This window comes from Eimeria necatrix, genomic scaffold (assembly GCF_000499385.1).
Source record: "Eimeria necatrix Houghton genomic scaffold, Enh_scaff91, whole genome shotgun sequence".
Taxonomy (NCBI): domain Eukaryota; phylum Apicomplexa; class Conoidasida; order Eucoccidiorida; family Eimeriidae; genus Eimeria; species Eimeria necatrix.
This window is the reverse complement of record NW_013654708.1, coordinates 80,001-102,500: the sequence shown is the minus strand read 5'-3', so window position 1 is coordinate 102,500 and position 22,500 is coordinate 80,001. Positions and strand designations below refer to the sequence as shown.

The 22,500-nt window shown below is 53.4% G+C and overlaps 4 protein-coding genes across 4 annotated transcripts in view; all 4 read right to left on the bottom strand.

Annotated features, from left to right (window-relative positions):
* ENH_00082980 (hypothetical protein) overlaps positions 1–1,271 on the bottom strand; it is a gene marked incomplete at both ends in the record, with an annotated part of 3,268 nt that extends 1,997 nt beyond the window's left edge. The window contains one exon of the mRNA XM_013583379.1: positions 1–1,271. This exon is cut by the window's left edge and continues 1,997 nt beyond it. Within this exon, the coding sequence (XP_013438833.1) occupies positions 1–1,271 (1,271 nt within the window).
* A 1,333-nt stretch (positions 1,272–2,604) lies between these two features.
* Positions 2,605–5,355, bottom strand: ENH_00082970 (alkyl sulfatase, putative; the record flags this gene model as incomplete). The annotated part of the gene is made up of 2 exons (XM_013583378.1): positions 2,605–3,185; positions 3,336–5,355. The coding sequence occupies 2 exons, from the start codon at positions 5,353–5,355 to the stop codon at positions 2,605–2,607; spliced, it is 2,601 nt and encodes an 866-aa protein (XP_013438832.1).
* A 1,293-nt stretch (positions 5,356–6,648) lies between these two features.
* ENH_00082960 (Wd repeat protein, putative) lies at positions 6,649–13,521 on the bottom strand (the record flags this gene model as incomplete). Its single annotated transcript, XM_013583377.1, has 14 exons — positions 6,649–6,820; positions 7,055–7,139; positions 8,902–9,013; positions 9,085–9,156; positions 10,722–10,810; positions 11,067–11,163; positions 11,384–11,482; positions 11,688–11,759; positions 12,039–12,179; positions 12,402–12,505; positions 12,617–12,650; positions 12,744–12,986; positions 13,306–13,368; positions 13,507–13,521. The coding sequence occupies 14 exons, from the start codon at positions 13,519–13,521 to the stop codon at positions 6,649–6,651; spliced, it is 1,398 nt and encodes a 465-aa protein (XP_013438831.1).
* A 1,902-nt stretch (positions 13,522–15,423) lies between these two features.
* Positions 15,424–22,500, bottom strand: part of ENH_00082950 (hypothetical protein) — a gene marked incomplete at both ends in the record, with an annotated part of 7,380 nt that continues 303 nt past the window's right edge. Inside the window, 11 exons of the mRNA XM_013583376.1 lie at positions 15,424–15,629; positions 15,730–15,817; positions 16,033–16,173; positions 16,577–16,659; positions 16,783–16,827; positions 17,041–17,138; positions 18,641–18,726; positions 18,982–19,051; positions 19,213–19,673; positions 19,980–21,772; positions 22,131–22,500. The exon at positions 22,131–22,500 is cut by the window's right edge and continues 303 nt beyond it. Coding sequence (XP_013438830.1) covers positions 15,424–15,629; positions 15,730–15,817; positions 16,033–16,173; positions 16,577–16,659; positions 16,783–16,827; positions 17,041–17,138; positions 18,641–18,726; positions 18,982–19,051; positions 19,213–19,673; positions 19,980–21,772; positions 22,131–22,500 — 3,441 coding nt within the window. The remainder of the gene's footprint in view (positions 15,630–15,729; positions 15,818–16,032; positions 16,174–16,576; positions 16,660–16,782; positions 16,828–17,040; positions 17,139–18,640; positions 18,727–18,981; positions 19,052–19,212; positions 19,674–19,979; positions 21,773–22,130) is intronic.

Sequence of the window (22,500 nt, the reverse complement as noted above, 5' to 3'; positions counted from 1 at the left end):
ATGCCGGCAGCTGCTGCTGTTGCTGCTGCTCGTCCCGCTGCAGCTGGTGCTGCTGTTGCAGGTGCCTTAGCAGCTGGCGGTTTCGCTGTTGCTGCTGCTGCTGCTGCTGCTGCTGCTGCCCTTGCTGCAGCAACTGTTGTTGCTGCAGTAGGAGCAGCTGCAGCATCAGCTGCTCCTGCTCCTGCTTGTGCACGCCGTGGTGCTGCTGCTGCTGCTGTTGCTGCTGTTACTTTTGCAGGAGTGCTTGCTGCTGCTGCTGTCGTTGTTCTCGCAGGAGCATTTGCTGCTGCTAGCCGCGCTGCTGCTGCTGCAGGCTCTAGAGGTGCTGGTGCTTTTGCTGCTGCTGCAGCTGCAGGCGCTGCTGTTTTTGGTGCTGCTGTTGCAGCTGCAGGCGGTGGTGTTTTTGGTGCTGCTGCTGCAGCTACAGCCGCTGCTGTTTTTGCTGCTGCTGCTGCAGCTGCAGGCGCTGCTGTTTTTGGTGCTGCTGCTGCAGCTGCAGGCGCTGCTGTTTTTGGTGTCCTTGCTGCTCCTGCAGCATGCGCTGCTGCTGCTGGTGCCCTTGCTGCTGCTGCAGGTGCTGCTGCTGCAGGTGCTGCTGCTGCTGACGTGGCATCTGCTGCTGGTCCTGCTGCCGCTCTTGCTGCTGCTTCTGTAGCTGCTGCAGCCTTGGATGTAGTTTTTGCAGCTGCTGCTGCTCGCCGTGCTGCTGGTGATGGTTCACCCGTTGCTGCTGCTGCTGCTGCTGCTCGCCGTGCTGCTGGTGATGGTTCACCCGTTGCTGCTGCTGCTGCTGGCCTCGCTGCTGCTGCTGCTGTCGCTGCTGGTGTTACCTTTGCTGCTGGTGGTGCAGCAGGTGCTGCTGCTGCTGCTGCCACACCTCTCACTGCTGCAGGCCGCGCGGCTGCCGCCGCTGCAGCAGGAGGAACTGCTGCTCTTGCTGCTGCTGCTGCTGCTGGCGCTGTTTTAACTCGTGCTGCTGCAGGTGACGGTGCTGCTGCCACGGGTGCTGCTGCTTGTGGTGGCCTCTCCGCTGCTGCTGCTGCTGCTGCTGCTGCAGCTCTCGCAGTCTCATGTGCTGGTGGTGCTGCTGCTCTTGCTGCTGCTGCAGCAGCTGCTGGCGCTGCCGCGGCCGGGGGTCGCGGCGGCGGTGCAGCAGGTGCTGCAGCTGCTGCTGCTGCTGCGGGGCGGCTCAGCTGGAGCAGCAGCAGCAGCAGCAGGAAGCAGCAGCTGCGCTGCTTGCTGCTGCGACTGTAGGGAGGCCCCGGCAGCATGCTGAGAGCGCCTTCTATAGGGACGTCATGCGGGTTGCTGCTGCTGTTTGTTATTTAAAGCTGCAGCAGCAAAACAAATAAACAAATAAACAAAAAGGCAGCAAAAGTGGCGAGAGAGCAGCAGCAGCAGCAAAAGGCGTTTTGCTGCTGCGCCGAAGCGGCAGCAGTTCGCTGTCCGCAGCAGCAGCAGCAGCAGCAACGCCGCTGCTGAGGTGTGAGAAGGAGACTAAGGGCGCTCTTTAGGTTCTAATTGATTTATTGTTTTTAAATAAAGTTATTTCAACGAAAAAAGTAAAAAAATAAATAAAGGAGAGCCACAGACAGCCCCCGGCGCGCGGGGAGCTGGGGTGTATATACAGCTGCTGTATGAGCGACGCGCAAGAGCCAGGGAGCAGCCAGAACTTCTATAAGTGCGTTTTTCGTTTTAAATTTCGAAATAAAATTAATTTTTGAATTTAATTTCAATTTAATTTTCTTTTTGGATTTATTTCAAACAAAATAACGCCGAAACTGCCCCTATACACCCCAAGTTGACCGCTGGTCACCGCCCGCGCTCCCCCCGAGCGCTGTTTGCCCAGGGGCTGAAATCCCCTGAAGTATACTTTTAAAATTAAAATAAAAGCATTATTTCCTTTAATTTTATTTCGGAGCTATTATAAAACACTCTTTTAGGGTTTAGGGTTTAGGGTTTAGGGTTTGGGAGCAGTGCGTGGCAGGAGGTCGGGGTTGGCGCGAGAAAACTGGATTTGAATATTCGGCTTTTGGCGATTTGAAGTAAATAAATAATATTTGAAATACCATTTGAATATATTTGAATACTTTTTAAGATTTGAATGCTTTTTAATGTTCAAATAAATGAAAGGAATTAAAGTTCCAACAACACGAAGTCAAGCCGGCGGGGTTTAGTGTGCAGGGCGCTGAGGTGTACGTACACCCCAGCACCAGGGCCTGCTGCAGCAGCTTTTGGACAAACTTGCTGTTTTGTTTTTTATTCTTTTTGGCCTTCAATCGAAGCAGGCGGGCCCAAAGACCCTAAACCCTAAACCCTAAACCCTAAACCCTCGCAGTTAAGGGCCGCATTGCTGCGTTTAATGCTGCTGCTAAGACTGCCCTGCTCAAAGAGCAGCAGCAGCAGCAGCAGCAGCAGCTTTCGCGGCTCGCATCACCAGCAGCAGCAGCAGCAGCAGCCGTAAGATCCGTGGCTGCTGCCCCTGCATCTCTCCAGGCAGATCCCTCCTTCCTCTCTCCCCACCGCTGCTGCTGCTACTGCTGCTGCTGCTGCTGCTGCTGCTGCTGCGCTGCTGCTGCTGCTGCTGCTGCTGCTGCAGGAGTTTCAGTCCATGTCGAGCTCGATGCAGGCGAGGCACTTGACGAGCAGCAGCAGGGGCCCCTTGACTCTGAAGTCTCTTCTTGCTGCAGCAGCAAATAGTCCCGTTTCTTTTGTCAAAATGCTTCTCCAAGCTGCTTCTGTAGTTTCGACTTCCACATCTGCTGCTCTTTCGCATTCGTCCCGCGTAAACACAATGCCTCTCCGAAAGTGCACGCAGTGCCGCTCCTGCTGCTGCTGCTGCTGCTGCTGCTGCTGCTGCTGCTGCTGCTGCTGCTGCTGCTGCGGGGGCGCGTCCGTTTCTGGGGAGGCCGCTGCTTGGGCGGGCTGCCTCTGCTCCGCAGCAGCAGCAGCAGCAGGAGCAGCAGCAGCAGCAGCAGCAGCAGCAGCTTCGGGGGGAGGGACGAACTTGAAGAGAATGACTGCGTCGATGTCTGCTGCTGCTTCGGGGTCCACTCGGAAAGGCAGCAGCTGGAAAATGTCCCGCGGCGGCAGCAGCTGCAGCAGCTGCTTCTTCTGCTGCTCACTCATCTGCAGCCGCAGAGACCCCTCAGTTTCTCTTGCTGCTGTCAAGTACCAATTCCTTGCTGCAGCAAACACACACACGCACACACAAGCCCTCAGCAGCAGCAGCAGCAGCAGCAGCAGCAGCAGCAGCAGCAGCAGCAGCAGCAGCAGCAGCGGCGGCGGGAGCGCCGCGCCCCGGGCGCGAAAACCGTGGCCGCAACCGGCGTCACCGTGCTGCTGCTCCCAAGCGCCACAACAACAACCAGCAGCAGCAGCAGCAGCAGCAGCAGCAGCAGCAGCAGCAGCAGCAGCAGTCTTTCCTGAAGCAGCAGTTTGCGTGGCAGCGAGGGCCCTGAGGGCGACGACCTTGAGTTCCCTGGCGAGGGCGTTGTGGGGCTGCAGCAGCAGCGCAGCAGCAGCAAGCTGCAGCGCCCACTGCGGGTTGCTGCTGCGGATGGCAGCAGCAGCAGCTTCCAGGAGCTTGTGGGGCCCCCCGGCGAGCGCAGCAAGAGCAGCAGCAGCAGCAGCAGCAGGCAGCGGCTGCAGCTGCTCTGCAGCCCCCCCGAACCAGCCCATGTAGTGTGTATATACACCGCGGACAGCAAAGGGCAGCGCGCCGTAGAGCTGCTGCAGCAGCGGGTGGCTGCTGAGGTGTACAGGCAGCTGCAGCAGCGCAGCAGCTTCCTCGCTGCTGCTGCCTTTGTTCATTAATCTTATTGTTTGATCATGAACAAACAAAATAGCATCCCGATAAGCTGTCAACGCCGAGTGTACGTACACCCCACCGGCCAAGGGCCTCGTGTGGCCCAGCAGCAGCAGCTGCGGCTGCAGCGCGCGCATGCGCTCCAAGGAAGCAGCCCAGTCTTTGCTGCTGCGGCTGCTGCCGCCGCGGATGGCGTAGAGGTTGGGAAAGCTTTTGTAGATGTTGTCAGCAGCAATTAAAGTTTGCTGCTGCTGCAGCCACACCGCCAGCTGGTCGGGGGTTTCCCCAGGCACGTGCAGCAGCAGCAGCTCCAGACCCGCAGCACGCACCACCACCTCACGCTGCTGCTGCTGCTGCTGCTGCTGCTGCTGCTGCTGCTGCTGCTGCTGCTGCTGCTGGGGATGCTGCTGCTGCTGGGGGTGGGGGTCGTGCTGCTGCTGCTGCTGCTGCTGCTGCTGCTGCTGGGGGTCGTGCTGCTGCTGCTGGGGGTGGGCGTCTGCGGGGGCAGCGCCGCCGTCGCGCTCCCCCTGCTGCTGCTGCTGCTGCTGCTGCTGCTGCTGCTGCTGCTGCTTGCGGGCGCGTCGCTGCTGCTTCCTGAGGGCCTTGAACTGCTGCCAAATCTCGCGCATGACCACTGGACTCTCAGTGGTGTCCACGATGACCACTCCTGTGGGGCCTTTGAGAATAAAAGAGTTGGCAAGTCCGAAGCCAAGAGCAGCATAAACTCCCTCAGCAACTTCCAGCAGCTCCTTCTTGAACTCTTGCTGCTGCTGCAGCAGCGCAGCAGGAGCTGGCAGCGGGCCTTCCAGCAAGGCAGCAAACTCCTTCCGCACGCTCTCCAGCGTCAGCGGGGCCTCCTGCTGCTGCTGCTGCTGCTGCTGCTGCTGCTGCTCGTGCTGCTGCTGGAAGAAGAAGGGGAAGAAGGTCTGCAGCAGCCCCGGACGCAGACTCGGCCACCCCGCAGCAGCAGCAGCAGCAGCAGCAGCAGCAGACTCCGCGTCGTAAGGAGCAGCAACAAACAGCCGCAGCCCCGGAGCCAGCAGCAAAGATATTTGCCGCGCTGTGGGCGGCAGCAGCAAAAACAGCGAAGGGCCCCACAGCAGCAAACTGATGCAGCAGCAGCAAAACAACCAGCAGCAAGTCGTCATGAGCCTAAACACCCGCGAAAGACACCGGCTCCGACCCCGCCGCTGCGCCCCCTGCTGCTCCTGCTGCTGCTGCTGCTGCTGCTGCTGCTGCTGCTGGCGGGAGGGCTGGCGCAGCACTCGGGCCTGCACGTGCCCGGCTGTTCCCTCTGGCAAGGTTTGCTGCTGCTGCTGCGGCTGCTGCGCAGCAGCAGCAGCAGCAGCAAACAGCCGCGGCTCCAGCCGGCCGCTCTGGCCGGCGTCCAAGCGGTCGCAGCCTCCGCCGTCCTTGCTGCTGCTGCTGCTGCTGCTGCTGCTGCTGCTGCTGCTCTTGCTAAGGGAGCGGCGCTTCAGGCCAGCTGGGGAGTCCGGCTGAGGCCATCCCGAGGCCTTCAGAGACTCCTCAGCCCCTTCGTGTTTCATTTGTTCTAATTAGTAGAAAAATAAAGTGAAAATCTGCTGCAGCAGCAGCAGCAGCAGCTGCTGCTGCAGCAGCTGCAGCAGGAAGCGAGAGAAGGAGCAGCAGCCCCAGCAGCTGCTGCGCGCGTCAGGTGTACGTACACCCCGGCGCAGGGCCAGAAAATAAAAATAAAATGAAAAGAGCGGAGCCAAAGAAGGAGCAGCAGATAGCTTGAGGTGTACTGACAGCTCAGCAGCAGCAGCAGCCGCGCACTAACAGCAGCAAATCAGGGATTAGTCAAGTCGCCAGAAAGTGCGGAATGTATTTAGGTGTACGTACACCTGAAATTCGCTCTTTAAGACCCTTTTAAGAGCTCTGCTGCAGCAGAACTGCAGCAGCAAGTCTGCTGCGGCCTGACCGAGCCGGCCCCGTCGTCGGCTGCGCGGCGGCCAATTCGGCCCAAACGAAGGACTTTAAGCGCAATTTTTGTTTTATTTTTAATTTAATTTTATTATTTTTTATTTTTATTTTTATTTAATTTCAATTTCCACCTTTTAAACGGCCAAACGCCCCCAGGCGCTCTCCCCCCGCCGCCGCTGCGGCGAGCCGACCGCCGGTCACCGCGGACGCAGCAGCAGCAAAGTGGCCGCAGCAGCAGCAAAAAAGGACTTCTTTTCTTTTTTAAATTGAAATATAATTCCCTTTTTATTTTTTATTTCTTTTTAATTTCATTTTCGCGTTTTTAAAACTCCAAAAGACCCAAAAATGCCCGCACTGCCCGCGCGGCCAGCCGCGAGCCCGGGTCACCTGCTCGCCGGCGAGGGGCGTTTGCCCCCAAAAAGTTGTCTTCAAAATTAAATTAAATTAAATTTAATTTAATTTAATTTAATTTAATTTAATTTAATTTAATTTAATTTAATTTAATTCGATTCAATTTAATTAATTTAAATTAAAAGAAATTAGGATTAAAAAGAATTAAAAATGGCGCCAATAAATACAAAAGTATTGTCTTCGGCCTCCACACGAGTCCCATACCCCAAACCCTAAACCCTAAACCCTAAACCCTAATCGGAACTTAAGTCAAACCATCCGCCTTCCCCAATCCCTAGGCCCTAAACCCCAAACCCTAAACCCTAATTCGTAGAAACGCTATCGAGCCTAAACGGCGGCGAAACCTTCGCAGAGCTGCAGCACCCTAAACCCTAAACCCTAAACCCTAAAACCTAAACCCTAAACCCTAGAAGCGGCCACCTGCGGGTCTACCCTTGCTTCCGCATGGGTTTAAGCCGCTTCATCTGTTTTCACTATTTAAAACTTCAAAGTGTCTTAAACATGAGGTGCAACTGCTGCAGCTGCTGCTGCTGCAGTTGCTGCTGCTGCAGTTGCTGCAGTTGTTGCTGCTGCAGTTGCCGCTCCTGCAGGTGCTGCTGCTGCAGGTGCTGCTGCTGCAGCTTGGCTTGGCTAAACCAATCCAGCACGAACTGTGGACTGGAAAGCCCCAAACCCTAAACCCTTAAGCCTAAACCCTAAACCCTAAACCCTAAACCCTAAGCCGCGCACGTTGTACCTGGGAACTTTCCCTCATTCTTGGACTGGTAGCGAGTGCGCGGCCCACCCCACGCGGCAGCGCTAGGGTTTAGGGTTTAGGGTTTAGGGTTTAGGGTTTAGATGTTGCAGGTCTTGAAAATGCTGAATCCGTCGCTGGCAGTAGCAGCAACAAACCCTGGAATTTGGGGGTGGAAGTGAAACTCTGAAATTTGCTGCTGCCCCCCGTGGACAAACATTAGCTGCTCGGGCACTGCAGCAGCTGCAGCAGCAGCACACACAGCAGCAGACGCAGCAAATAGCCGCCAGTTGCGCACAGCAGCAGCAGCAGCAGCAGCAGCAGCAGCAGCACAGCAGCAGCAGCAGCAGCAGCACAGCAGCAGCAGCAGCAGCAGCAGCAGCAGCACAGCAGCAGCAGCAGCAGTGGGAACGCTTCAAAGTCTCAAAATGTACAATTTTGAAAGCATGCATGCATGCACAAAGGCACCATTTATGCAAATGGAAATAATTTCAAAAAAGACTTTTTCAAATTAAAAAAATAAAAAGATTTGAAAACAAAATATCGGCAAGAGAGCCCAAGGGAAGCAAATGGTTGCACGCAGCAGCAGACAAGTGCAGCATTGCGAATTTGAAAAAATAACTCCAAAATAGGCATTTTAAACGCAAATTAATCCCAAAAAGGACTTCTAAAAGTAATTTTAAATTCAAATAAATTCATTTGAAAAGAAAAAGAGAAAAAAACGTGAAAAGAGGAGCGCGCGTCTGTTCGCGCGGTGTACGTACACCCCAAGTGTCGCAACTTGAATAAATGCAATTTCGGACATTTTTTGATTTATTTTCCTCAAAAGTGAAAATAAATGTTTTAAAAAACCGAAATAAATGCAAAAAACTGTCGATTTGGAGGTTTAAATGATCAAAATGCCATTCAAACAAAAGTTTTGCAAAATTTCGAAAAATTCCCAATTTCAACTCCGCGGAAACCGTCTCAAGTGCATTTCCGCACAAAAAGCTGCAAAAATATAAATTTATTTAAATTAAGGGAATAAAATATCTCAAAATGAAATAATAAAATCAAAATTGGAGAAATAAAACCAAAATTCAATGCATTTAGGTGGATATACACTTGAATTATTCGCAAGTTTGCATTCCAAAAGCCCTTTTGCACGAAAGCAGCAGAAGAGGCATTTAAAGAAGCATTTAAATGTTTACTTTTACATAAAATTTAATTTAATTTAATTTAAATAAATTTAAATAAATAAATATTTTAATTTAAACAAGAAAATCCCTCTGGGCAAAGTGGCATCTTTTTGGCCCTTTACACCTTCAGTATTAAAAAGCCATTTCTTTGTTTGCAGTTTTATTATTATTATTTGTTATTCCATTTTTAATTATTTAACTTTTGCTTTTCATTTTTATTTATTATTTCATTTTTATTACTTATCTTGGCAGTTTGTTTATTATCTATTATTACTATTATTATTATCATTACTATTATTATTATTAATAATAATAATTACTATTATTATTATTATTATTATTATTATTATTATTATTATTATTATTTCATTCTTACTGTTTATCTTCACGGTTTGCCTACTATTATTTATTATCTCATCTTAAATTATTTATCTTTTGCTTTTTATTTTTATTTTTATTTTTATTTTTATTTTTATTTTTATTTTTTCTTTAGTTCAAACATGTGCATGCACGAGCAGCAGCAAAACCGCAACAGCGAACAAAAGAGGACAAAAATAAAATAAAAGTTAAATCCATTTAAAAACAAAAACCACAAGCAGCAGCAGCAGCAGCAGCAGCAGCAGCAAACGCAACAGCTACCGTAGCACCAATCGCAGCAGCAGCAGCAGCATGAAATCCACTAGCAGCAGCAGCAGCAGCAGCAAACACAACACCTCCAGCAGCAGCAGCAGCAAACACAGCACCTCCAGCAGCAACAAACACAGCAGCAGCAGCAACAAACATAGCAGCAGCAGCAGCAGCAGCAGCAGCAGCAGCAGCTGCCGCACTTTGGACTTCTGTGGGTTCTTCTCGTTCGACAGACAAATCCCAAAAGGTGAGAGAGTCATCTAAACTTGCTGCAGCAAAAACCCCTTCTTCGCTGGGGTGCCACTCCACGCACTGCACACCTAAACCCTAAACCCTAAACCCTAAACCCTAAACCCTAAAACCCTAAACCCTAAACCCTAAACCCTAAAGAAGGGCGAAATGTTGCACAGCGAAGTCAACAAACTGTTCACCAACGCGGGGGTGTTTCCCGCGCCCTGCATAAACCCTAAACCCTAAACCCTAAACCCTAAACCCTAAACCCTAAACCCTAAACCCTAAACCCTAAACCCCCACCCTAAACCCTAAACCCTAAACCCTAAACCCTAAACCCTAAACCCTAAACCCTAAACCCTAAACCCTAGATGGGAGAGCCTAAACCCTCCTGCGAAGGCGCCAAGGGAACCCTTCCTGTGTCGCCGGTCCTGAGGCCGAGACCCTAAACCCTAAACCCTAAACCCTAATTCCTCGGCCTTAAACCCTAAACCCTAAACCCTGGGCGTAAACCCTAGACCGCCGCCAGGCATCTCCACGTCCCTCCCCGCAGCCCTTGGCGTCCCGCGCGCTGCTGCTGCACCCTTAGGGTTTAGGGTTTAGGGTTTAGGGTTTAGGGTTTAGGGCGCTGTGCCTTTTTCGGCTCAGGATTTAGGGTTTAGGCCGCCGGCTGCAGGGCCTAGGGTTTAGAGGCTAGGGTTTAGGGTCCCGGGCGCTGGGGCTTGAAAACCAGGGTTTAGGGTTTAGGGTTTAGGGTTTAGGGTTTACGGTGATGGGTTTTTTGTGCCAGTCGATCTGGGCGAGGGGCATTTGGGGGCAGCGGAGGTCCGTGGCAACCACTAAACCCTCTTCTAAACCCGCAAGCACTAAATTAGGGTTTTGAAAAGAAAAAGAAATGGAATTAACATCTGAGTTGTGGGGCCCCAGCAGCGCCGCGGGGTGTACAGACACCCCAACCCGCAGGTCGAACAGCCTGCGGTGTACAGACACCCCAAACCCGCAACGCCACTTCCCACTTCTTCTCGGCCAGCGTTTAGGGTTTAGGGTTTAGGGTTTAGGGTTTTGGGGCTATTCTCAGAGTATTGAAATTAAATTGCAATCTCTAAACCCTAAACCCTAAACCCTGCACCCATTCACCCACATATGCACAGGCGAGGCACTACGCTTCAAAACAAACCCTAAGCCCCAAACCCCAAACCCCAAACCCCAAAACCCAAACACCAAACCCTAAACCCTAAACCCTAAACCCTAAACCCTAAACCCTACTTGATGGTGCCATCGTTGGACGCGGCGGCGAAGATCTCTCCCTGTCCGTCTTCTCGGGGTTTCCACTTGAGTTCTTCCAAAGTAGAATTAGGGTTTTTGCTAGGGTTTTGATTAGGGTTTTTGCTAGGGTTTTGATTAGGGTTTTTGTTTTTTTTCTTTTTGAGGGTTTTGAATAAATCCTCTACACTCCAACCCCCTTCTTTTGGCAGCCACAAAAACGCCTGGCCTTTCACGTCGCCCGTGAGCAGCTTTCCGAGCTGTACGTACACCCCAAACCCTCGCAAACCCTAGCCGCAGCTTCCAGCTAGGGTTTAGGGTTTAGGGTTTAGGGTTTGTGCAGAGGGCTTTGGGCCCGGGCTGTGCGATTTGGGGTTTAGGGTTTAGGGTTTAGGGTTTGCGGCTGGGAGGCTGCAGTCCACACTTGCAGCTGGTAGCGCCCGCCAGCTTCACCGCATTTGCCCACACAGCCCTAAACCCTAAACCCTAAACCCTAAACCCTAAACCCTAAACCCTAGAGCCTTACGTGAAGGGGATTCCAGTCCATTGCAAACCCTTCTGTCCCGTGGCCTTTAAATTCAAAAGTTGGCTTCTGGTGAGGATCCGGCGGAGGGCCTAAGGACACGACAAACCCTAAACCCTAAACCCTAAACCCTAAAACCTAAACCCCATAGACACTAATCCTAAACCCTAAACCCTAAGCCCTGATAGTCCATTTCGTTAGCCAAGCCTTGAGCGCTTGCTTGCAAACCCTCACTGCCTCGGCGCCACAAACCCTTTGCGCAAACCCTAAACCCTAAACCCTAAACCCTAAACCCTAAACCCTAAACCCTAAGCCCTAAACCCTAAACCCTAAACCCTAAACCCTCACCAGCTGCACCCGGCTCGTCCAGCCTCTTGAGGTGCTTCTCAATATCCCAAACGCCAACCACCCCCAAGTCTGACCACGCAGCCACGAGGCGAGGCATCTGTTCGCAAACCCTAAACCCTAAACCCTAAACCCTAAACCCTAAACCCTAAACCCTAAACCCTAAACCCTAAACTCTAAACTAAACCCCTGGGCCTTGAGCAGCAAATTGTCTTGGGGGTTTCTTTGGGACAAAAAGTTTCGAGAAATAAATCTCCACGCCCTCTTAAGCCCTAAACTCAAAACCCCAAACCCTAAACCCTAAACCCTAAACCCTAAACCCTTGCCTGGGGGCAGCAGCGAATTCTGTTAACGGCCCCCTTGTGGGCAATTAGGCGGAAATCCAACTTGGCGTCTTCGCCGTTGTCATCTTCGTCGCTCTGCACGTAATCCCAATACTGCCTCGGGCGGTTTACGTTCGCGTCCGCGTAGTACCGCGCCACGTTTGGCTGCGCTGTCTTCCAAACTGCCCCTCGTGAAGCGCCACCTGGAGGCCTTCGCAGTCACTATTCTCGCAGTGGTCTAAACCCTAAACCCTAAACCCTAAACCCTAAACCCTAAAACCCTAAACCCTAAACCCTAAACCCTAAAGAAGGGCGAAATGTTGCACAGCGAAGTCAACAAACTGTTCACCAACGCGGGGGTGTTTCCCGCGCCCTGCACAAACCCTAAACCCTAAACCCTAAACCCTAAACCCTAAACCCTAAACCCTAAACCCTAAACCCTAAACCCCCCCCTAAACCCTAAACCCTAAACCCTAAACCCTAAACCCTAAACCCTAAACCCTAAACCCTAAACCCCAAAGCCAAAAATCGCTGCTGCGCGAAGAGCGCTGGTTGCTGCTGCGCGTCGCCGCGCGTGCCGGCGGCGCCGTGTCCGCCCCGCGCAAAGGCCAAACCCTAAACCCCAAACCCTAAACCCTAATTTAGGGTTTACCGATTCGCCGGAAAGCGAGCTGGAGTCGTCGTGCTGCGTCTTGTGGAGACGATCCCACTTCATGATGTAAAGACAATTTTCTTTTCCGTCGCTTTGAGTGCCCCCCACGGCGTAGCAGGTGTGGGGGCACCGCGTGCGCGCCTGCAGCCAAACCCTAAACCCTAAACCCTAAACCCTAAACCCTAAACCCTAAACCCTAAAGCCTAGGCAGCCTTTCCTGCAGCGCCGCCCGCAGAGATGAGGCCACACCAGCGCACGCGCGAAACGGGTGGCCAGGCCCGCAGCGCCCTCTCCCGCTCAAGTCGAGGGTTTAGGGTTTAGGGTTTAGGGTTTGGGGTTTAGGGTTTAGGGTTTAGGGTTTACGGCGCCGAGCTGGTCTGGAATGAAGTCAAAAGAAAGACAGGGCCAAGCCGTCTGCAGCCTGTGGAGAAGTTCGTAGGCGCTCGAGTCGCACTCCAGCACCTCGCCTGCCACACAAACCCTAAACCCTAAACCCTAAACCCTAAACCCTAAACCCTGAACCCTAAACCCTAAACCCTAAACCCTAGGCCTCAAGGATGAACTGCAGCTGCACGCACCTTCGCCAAGGGTGTCCACGCCGGGCCGCCACACCTGCAGAAGCAGAAGTAACACAAGCAGCAAACCCTAGATCCTAAACCCTAAACCCTAAACCCTAAACCCTAAACCCTAAACCCTAAACCCTACCTTGACGGGCTGTTCGTTCTCCTCGTCTTCGTCCGTTTGCATTTCTTCTGCGTCGGAAACGTCGCTCCATTCATCTTCCTGGTCTTCTGCTGCTGCTGCTGCTGCTCTTTTGCTGCTGCTGCTGCTGCTGCTGCTGCTGCTGCTTTGCTTCTTCTGCTGCTTGCGCAGCAGCTGCTGCAGCTGCTGCTGCTCTTCTTCGTCCAGGTCATCGCCGTATGGGTCTTCAAACTCTAGGCCATTTTCCTGTGGCACAAACCCTAAACCCTAAACCCTAAGCCCTAAACCCTAAACCCTAAACCCTAACCGCCAGGGAATACGTCGCACCGCAGACCCTTTGTCTAGGGATTCGAGTTCATGGCCAAGGGTTCAGGGTTTACTTAGGGTTTAGGGTTTAGGGTTTAGGGTTTAGGGTTTAGCTCTCAGGGCCTCGCATTTCCCCAAAAAGGGCTTGGCGGTTTAGGGTTAACGAAGGGCTTGCTGCGTACCTAGGGTTTAGGGTTTAGGGTTTAGGGTTTGCGGCTTAGGGTTTAGGGTTTAGGTAGGGTTTAGGGTTTAGGGTTACTAATTCTTTCTCGGGTTCTTCCTCTGCCTCCGGCGCCCGTTTCCCTTTGGTTCCTTTTTGTCGCTGCAGAAGCAAACCCTAAACCCTAAACCCTAAACCCTAAACCCTAATCCTGAACCCGAAGCCCTAAACCCTAAACCCTAAACCCTCGTTCAGCATGTCGAAGTCGCAGCAACTGGATCGACTTTATTTTGTTCTTACCTTTGGCTCCGACATTCTTTGTGTTGAGAAGCTCCAGTTGTAAACCCTAAACCCTAAACCCTAAACCCTAAACCCTAACGGGCAGGGTAGCGAAAAAGGTGCCCAGTAGACCCCCACGGCGGGCAGCCTCAAAAGATCTGCTTAAGGGTTTGCAGAAAAGGGTTTAGGGTTTAGGGTTTTAGAGTTTAAGGGTTTCGCAGCGCTCGGGGTGTGGGGCCCGTGGGGCCTCGTATGGAGGGTTTAGGGTTTAGGGTTTAGGGTTTAGGGTTTAAGGCTTGCAGCCTTCTACCCTAAAACCGAATTAAAATTGCTTATATATGATGAAAAAAAGCGCCAATAAACCCTAAACCCTAAACCCTAAACCCTAAACCCTCCTCTCTGCTCCGGGCTTTCCTGGGGCCCCCGAACACGGGGCCCACCTGAGGCCCTGCAGTGGTCTCCGAACCCTAAACCCTAAACCCTAAACCCTAAACCCTAAACCCTTACAGACAAGTTTTTTTATTGCTTGAAATTTGGCATTTCAACAGGGATTGAAGCCTTCTCGAGGATCGCCAGAGTCTAAGGCCCCTAAACGCTAAACCCTAAACCCTAAACCCTAAACCCTAAACCCTAAACCCTAAACCCTACCCATGAGTACAACAAGCTGTCTTCTAGGGATAAACGCTAACTAGTGAGGACTTCTGAGTGTTCAACTCAAGCAAAAAAGTGGGGACAAAAGCCCCTAAACCCTAAACCCTAAACCCTAAACCCTAAACCCTAAACCCTAAATTACACTTTTGCTTTGCTGCAGCTGATCACGTCGCCTCTCAGACCAGCGGCACTCATACAAACGCGTGAGCTGCAGCTGCTGCTGCTATTACTGCTGCTGCTGCTGCCGTTGCTGCTGCTGCTGCTGCTGCTGCTGCTGTTGCTGCTGCTGCTGCGAGTCGACGGCGATTTAGAGAAGACAAAAAAGAGCCAAAAAGAAGTTCAAAGAAAAACAAATTCAAAAAATAAATTAAAAAAATAAATATTGAAAACAAATTTTAAAAATAAAATTCAAAATGAATTTAAAAAAAAAAATAAAAATCAAAGAATACAAGTGAGGAAGCAAATAGGGTATTTCTGGGGCCTCGTCGCCCGTATGGCTAGCTAGGTAGCTAGCTAGCTAGCTAGCTGGTTAGCTAGCTAGCTAGCTGGATAGCTAGCTAGCTAGCCAGCTAGCTAACTAGCTGGCTAGCTAGCTGCCTGGGCGGAACTGGCTGGGAGCTTTGCTAGCTAGCTAGCCAGCTTGCTGGGCCGGATGAGGCGAGAGATATATAGCTGGCTAGCTAGCTAGCTAGCTAGCTAAATAGCTAGCCAACCAGATAGCTAGCTAGCCCGGCAGATAGATATAGATAGACAGTTAGCCAGGTAGCTGGCTGGCTATTCAGGAGTGGTGGCGCGGAACTAGCTGGCTAGCTGGTAGTAGCTAGCTAGCTAGCTAGCTAGCTAGCCAGCCAGCTAGCTAGCTAGCCAGGCTTGGCTAGCTTGGCGACGATTCGGAGCTAGCTAGCTAGCTGGGAACGGCTAGCTAGGGGATAGCTTGCTAGCCACGGCTAGCTAGCTAGCCAGGCACAGTCAGCTAGCCACAGCTAGCTAGCCATGGCTAGCTAGGCTAACTAACTAGCTGGCTGGCTAGCTAGGCTAGCTAGCTAGCTAGCTAGCTAGCTAGGTAAGCTGGGCTAGCTAACTAGGAGAGCAGCTAGCCATGGATAGATGGCGCTAACTAACCATCTGGGCTAGCTAGCTGTTAACCTAAACAGCCCAAACCCTCAAAAACCCTAAACCCTAAACCCTCAAACTTCAAACGCCATTCTGTAGTTGGGGGCCTTGACAACCCTAAACCCTAAACCCTAAACCCTAAACCCTCAGATGGGCTCGGGCATAGTCATCCCTTCAGCAACAGCCAAGCGGCAGCTGGCGCTGCGCTTTCAGCTGCTGCTGCCGCCGCTGCTGTTGCTGCTGCTGCTGCTGTTGCTGCTGCTGCTGCTGCAGCAGCAACTGCTGCTGCTGCTGCAGCAGCAACTGCTGCTGCTGTTTTACCTCCCCAAGTCGCAGAGCTTGTTGATGCGCAGTCGCAGCAAGGCGCTGGTGTCTTTGCACTGCAGCAGAACCGCAGCCAAAACCCTAAACCCTAAACCCTAAATCCTAAACCCTAAGCCCTAAACCCTAAACCCTAAACCCTAAACCCTAAACCCTCACTTACCAGCGACATCTGGACCTGCAACGGAGAACCAACGACAGCCGACTCTTTGAAAGAGGCGAAGAACTCTATCAAGGCATCATACTCCTGCACACCCAAAACCCTAAACCCTAAACCCTAAACCCTAAACCCTAAACCCTAAACCCTCTAGGCGGGCCCCCGGCTGGCCAGCAGCATCAAATTTCTACCGCTGCTGGCGTTGCAGCGCCGCCGCACGCCCCCCCCCTAAACCCCAAACCCCAAACCCTAAACCCTAAACCCTAAACCCTAAACCCTAAACCCTAAACCCTAAACCCTAGGACCTTGAGGGCAGCAGCCATGCACTGAATGCACTCTTGTTTGCTTCTTCCCATCTGAGACATCATTAAAGCTCTTTTCATTTTCGAACAAGCCAAAGCTCCCCGCAGTTCTGCTGACAATTCGGAAACAGGGTCTGCGCCCCGCTGCGCGCAAACCCTAAACCCTAAACCCTAAACCCTAAACCCTAAACCCTAGGCCCTCAACCCTTCGAAGGCCTGGCTGCCCCACGGTCTGCGCCTCGCTGCGCACAAACCCTAAACCCTAAACCCTAAACCCTTCGCGGGAGAGGCAGACGCAGGGTGTGCGCCCCGCGGCGCAAAAACCCTAAACCCTAAACCCTAAACCCTAAACCCTAAGTGCGTGCCGCCGTAGCACAGAGGCAGTCAGAGTGGCGTCCCGCAAACCTAAACCCTAAGCCTTCAATTTAGAGTGCAGACCCACGGATGGGCTTCACAACCCTAAACACCAAACCCTAAACCCTAAACCCTAAACCCTAAACCCTAAACCCTAAACCCTAAAGCTTGAAAGCTGAGGCCGAAAGCTCACAATTTCAAACGTCTTTATAAAAATTGTAAAGTAGTGGGCGCTACGAGCAGCAAACGCATGCAGCTCGCGGCACTTCTTTAGCCCTGCAGCAGCAGCAGCAGCAGCAGCAGCAGCAGCAGCAGCATTAGCAGCAAGTGCAGCAGCAGCAGCAGCAAAACTAGCAGCAAACGCAACTGCAGCAGCAGGTGCAGCATCAGCTTTCTCACGATTGAGCTCTTCGTCTTGCATCTGGTTGAAGTCAAGGCAAAGATCTGTGTCACCCAAAACCCCAAACCCTAAACCCTAAACCCTAAACCCTAAACCCTAAACCCTAAACCCTAAACCCTGAATACTAAGCCATTAGTATAAAGCCCCAAACATCGCTCTCTTCCTAAGTGCGCCCTTCGCTTTGCTCCCCAGGCCGCTCAGGGCTTAAGCACAAGACTTTAGGGTTTAGGGTTTAGGGTTTAGGGTTTAGGGTTTACCGGCACTAGCGTCATCATCCCATGAGGGTTTTCGGCCCTTCCATTTGCAAATATGAATTTGCTCGTAAACCTCCCCGAGCTCATAAGAGAGCTGCCGCCTGCCGCCACCCCCAAACCCTAAACCCTAAACCCTAAACCCTAAACCCTAAACCCTAAACCCTAAATTAGAAGCCCTAAATCCTTGAGCTGGCGCATTTGTTTCCTTTTAAAGACCGCTAGGGTTTTTGAGTACACTGGATTGCCCGTGAAGGCCCCGCGGGCGCCTGCAGAGGCCTGCGAGGGTTTAGGGTTTAGGGTTTAGGGTTTAGGGTTTACACGAGGTCTAGGTAAAACTGAGGGTTTAGCTCTGCTGCTAAAGGCTCCAGCAGCTTGCAGCGCCGCTGCAGCATTCCAACAAAACGCGGGAGGTTTTCTTCAAAGAAGGAAAGCTCCCTGCAGGCAAACACACTGTGCTGCTGCTGCTGCTGCTGCTGCTGCTGCTGCTGCTGCGGTTGCTGCTGCAGTTGCTGTTCGTAGCAACTAGTGCAGCAGCAGCAGCAGCATGCTGCTGCTGCTGCTGCTGCACCAGTTGCTAAGAACGATGAATCCCAAGAATAATAATAATAATAATAATAATAATAATAATAATAATAATAATAATAATAATAATAATTAATAATAATAATAATAATAATAATAAATAATAAATAATAATAAATGATACAAATAATAAAAGTAAAATGAAAATAAAAATGTTTAAGACTCACTTGTAGAGAGAAGACTGAAGCAAACAAAGGCGAGTGTGGTCTGTTGACCAGCCGTCCAGTGTAAACAGCTGCAGCAGCAGCAGCAGCAGCAGCAGCAGCAGCAGCAGCAGCAGCAACAGCAGCAGCAGCAGCAGCAGCAGCAGGACAAAATGGGCCGAGGGGAGAACAGGTGTTGCAAGAACGCTGCAAAGGGTGTGGACATTCGTCAGACTTGCTGCTGCTGCTAATGCTGCTGCTGCTGCTGCTGCGCGTCAACTCGTAGCAGCAGCAGCAGCAGCAACAGCAGGAATTGCTGCACCTCAGCTGCAGCCGAAAGAAGTGCAGCAGCAGCAGCAGCAACAGCGGCAGCAGCAGCAGCAGCGGCAGCAGAGGCAGCAGCAACACCAGCAGGGCAAACTGGCAGGGGGGCTAGGTGCTGCTGCTGAACAGCAGATCCATAGCAGCAGCAGCAAAAGCAGCAGCAGCAGCAGCAACAGCAGCAGCAGCTCGCCTTAAGAGCAGCATTTGAGTAAAATGCTGCTGCAGCAAAGAGACACTTGGGCCCTTCAAAGCCAACAGTCAGCGAGAGGCTCCGCAGGCGCTCCAGGTCGCCCTCGCTGCAGCAGCAGCAGCAGCAGCAGCAGCAGCAGCAGCATGAGCAGCAGCAGCGGCAAATGCAGTGACATCAGAGGGAGCACTGCTGCCTAGGAGCTGCTGCAGCAGCCGCTGCAGCAGCCGCTGCTGCTGCGTGTGGGAAGGCAAATCTAACACATAGGCCCTAAACCCTAAACCCCAAGGGGCATGCCTGTAAACCCTAAACCCTAAACCCTAAACCCTAAACCCTAAACCCTAAACCCTAAACCCTAAACCCTCACGGCAGGTCCTTCAGTTCCGGCAGCAGGGGAGCCGTTTCGTTAGTCATCATTAGCTGCCTGTTCATCTGCGCGAGCTTCCTAGATACCTGAAAGAACCAGCAGCAGCAGCAGCAGCAGCAGCAGCAGCAGCAGCAGCAGCAGCAGCAACAGCAGCTGCAGCAAAAGAGGCAGCAAGGGAAGACACAGGCGGGGGCAGCAACAACCAGCGGCGACTCGGCAACTAGCAGCACCAGAACTACTAGCAGCAGCAGCAGCTAAAGCAGCAACGGCAGCAGCAGGAGAAATAGCAGCAGCAGCAGCAGCAGCAGCAGCACATTTGCTGCTGTGGCAAATTCGCTCACAACGTCATGAAGCGGAGGCAGAGAGACTGGCAGCAGCAGCAGCGTGCGGTCTGTCAGCAGCACCCAGGACCTGCAGCAGCAGCAGCAGCAGCAGCAGCAGCAGCAGCAGTAGCAGCAGCAGCAGTAGTATGACGAGACGATGGAAGAAGTTACGCAGCAGCAGCCCCAGCAAGAGCAGCAGCAGCAGCAGCAGCAAGAGCAGCAGCAGAACTGAGCAGCTCGGAGTCATACATCTCTTCTTCCCTGATGCCATGTGCAGCAGCAGCAGCAGCAGCTGCTGCTGCTGCTGCTGCTGCATCCGCTGCTTCTGGCAGCAGCAGCAACCGCTCACAGCGGGCTGCCAGCTGCAGCAGCGAAGGCTGAGGGCTCGCGTGGCGCTGCAGCAGCTCCCCGAAATTGACAGGCCAACAGCAAATATCCCTGTTGCTGCTGCTGCTGCTGCTGCTGTTGCTGCTGCTGCTGCTGCTGTCGCTTTTGTTGCTGCTGCTGTTGCTGCTACCGCCGCTCTGGACAGCGTCGCCTCCCTCCTCTTGGCGCTGCTGCTGCTGCTGCTGCTGCTGCTGCTGCTGCTGCTGCTGCTGCTGCTGCTGCTGCTGCTTTAGTATTAAGGCCTTAACGGCTGCTTCTGGGACTGCCAGCAGCAAAAATGCATCTTCAATATTGCTGAGACACAAAGAAAGCTGCGGGCCCATCTGCAGCAGACCACAAACCACAGCAGCAGCTGCTGCTGCACCTGCAGCAGAAATTCTTTCTGCTGCTGCTGCTGCTGCTGCGGAAAATTCACAGCAGCAGCAGCAGCAAATGCAACGGAAAAACGCGCTGGTGCTGCAGCAATAGCAGCAAGACAAGCAGCAGCAGCAGCAGCAGCAGCAGCAGCAGCAGCAGCAGCAGCAGCAGCAGCAGCAGCAGCAGCGGCAGCAGCAGCAGCAGCAGCAGCGGCAGCAGCAGCAGCAGCAGCGGCAGCAGCAGCAGCAGCAGCAGCAGCAGCCAGGGTTCACGTCTTTAGTGAGCAGTTTCTCCAAGTCAGCATCGCTTCTGTTTTGGCTTTGCTGCTGTTGCTGCTGCTGCTGCTGCTGCTGTTGCTGCTGCTGTGATTCCGTTTCCTGCTGCTGCGCTCCCTCTTGCTGCTGGCTGTCTGGATCTTGCTGCTTGTTCTGCTGCTGCTGCTGCTGCTGCTTCAGTTGCTGCAGCTGCTGCTGCAGCCAGTCTGCAACAAAAGGAAGCCCCTGCTGCTGCAGCTGCCGCGAGGCCTTGAGCCGCTGCCCAAAGAGAGCAGCAAGCTGCTGCTGCAGCGCAGCAGCAAACTCTTCCAGCTGCTGCTCTCCGTGCTGCACTAGTGAGGCCACAGCAATGGGCCCCAAATAGAGAACATCGCTGTCAACGGTGTCTGCTGCTGCTGCTGCTGCTGCTGCTGCTGCTGCTGCTGCATCTTCCTCTGCTGCAGCAGCTGGCGTTTGCTCGCCGGGATGTTCTCGCTGCGTTTGCTGCTGCAGCTGCTGCATTTGCTGCTGCAGCTGCTGCTTCTGCTGCCTGTCGCTTGCTGCTTGCTTCACGAGAGCTGCTGCTGCATGCAAATGAAACTCTGCTGTTAGCTGCTGCTGCTGCGCCCCCCAAAAGTCCGCCAATCCTTCCAGATTCCGCAGCAGCTCTCGGGTGTCTATACACGTGGGAGCAGCAGCAAACAGCGTGGCTGCCACCACGCTGCTGCTGCTGCTGCTGCTGCTGCTGCTGCCAAAAAGCGGGGCCGGGAAGGGCGACAAGGCAGCGCTGCTGCTGCTGCTGCTGCTGCTGCTGCTGCTGCTGCTGTTGCTGCAGCGGCTGCAGAGCAGCGCTGGAGGATGCTTCTCTCCTGCAGCAACGGCACGCACCTCGCCTGCTGCTGCTGCTGCTGCTGCTCTGCTGCGCGGGTCCCAGTATTGCTGCTGCTGCCACAGCTCCTGCTGCCGCTGCCTGTACACCTCGCGCCTCTGCAGCAGCTGCAGCAGCGCACCAGCAGAAGCTGCTGCTGCTGTTGCGTCTCGCTGCTGCTCATATTGGTACGGCGAGAGCCGCTCAAACGCCGCAGCACTGCTGCTGCTGCTGCTGCTGCTGCTGCTGCTGCTGCTGCTGAGATGCTGCCGCTGCTGCATAGTTACCTGAGCCCCCACGCAGCTGGCCAGCAGCTCTTGGGAGTCATAAACGTGCTGCAGCATCTCCCAGACCTGCTGCTGCAGCAGATGCTGCTGCTGCTGCTGCTGCTGCAGCAGCAGTTTCGCTTCCCGCAGCAGCGGCCATACATTCGCCCACGCTGCTGCTGCTGCTGCTGCTTCCCCCCACCGGGTGTACTGACACACCAAGTCCAGCAGCAAACCAGCAGCACGCAGCAGCAGAGACACTGGAGAGTAAAAGAGATACAGAGGGACTTCGCGGCAACTGCAGCAACCTGCTGCTGCTGCTGCTGCTGCTGCTGGCGCAGCAGCAGCAGCTGCTGCTGCCTCTGGTGCAGTCACACCACATTTGTCCCCTGCATGCCCATCCGCACCCTCTTGGCGTTGCTGCTGCTGTTTCTGCGTTTCCTGCTGCTGCTGCTGCTGCTGCTGCTGCTGCTGCTGCTGCTGCTGCTGTGCATCGAACCTGATGACCTTGAGCAGCAGCAGCAGCGCAAGCCGCAGCCGCTGCTGCCCATCTGTTGTTTCTTCTGTAACTATTTTGCTGCTGCCGAGCAGCGACAGCAAATGTGTCAGCAGCAGCAGCAGCCGCTGCGCCGGCAGCAGAGTCCCGTAGCCAGCAGCATGCAGCGAGACTGCTGCTGCTGCAGCAGCAGAAGACACAGAAGCAGCAGCAGCAGCAGCAGCATAGACTCACACTTTTGCTGCGAGCAGCAGCAATGGCGGCAACTGACCGTGCTGAGCTCTCCACAGTGCCCAGTCTAAAGATGCAGCAGCAGCAGCAGCAGCAGCAGCAGCAGCAGCAGCAGCAGCAGCAACAGCGGCACTAGAAGCAGCAGCAACAGCGGCACTAGAAGCGGCAGTGAAGAGGCAGAAGCAACAGTAGCAGCAACAGCAGCACCAACAGCGGAAAAGGCAGCGGATTACAATCAGCAATGCCAGCAACAGCAGCAGCAGCAGCAGCAGCAGCAGCAGCAGCAGCAGCAGCAAGAAGAGACTAACGAATGCACTCAGTGTGCAGCAGAAACTTTCTCAAGAGCTTGAAGCAGCGCAGAGTCATTTGCTGCAGCAGGCTGCGGCCCGCATATTTGGCTACAAAGACCTGCTGCAGCTGCTGCTCCTGCTGCTGCTCCTGCTGCAGCAGCAGCTGCTGCTGCAGCTGCTGCTGCAGCTGCTGCTCAGGGTCTTGCCACTCGCTCTCGAGAATGGCCCAGTAACGCACAAGAGCAGCAGGCAGCTCCTGAGTCTCGAAAGCATCAAGTTCTGCCTCTATGCTGCTGCTGCTGCTGCTGCTGTTGCTGCTGCTGCTGTTGCTGCTGCTGCTGTCTGAAAGAAGGTCTTCTGCAAGCTGTATCGCCTCTGCGATACTCTT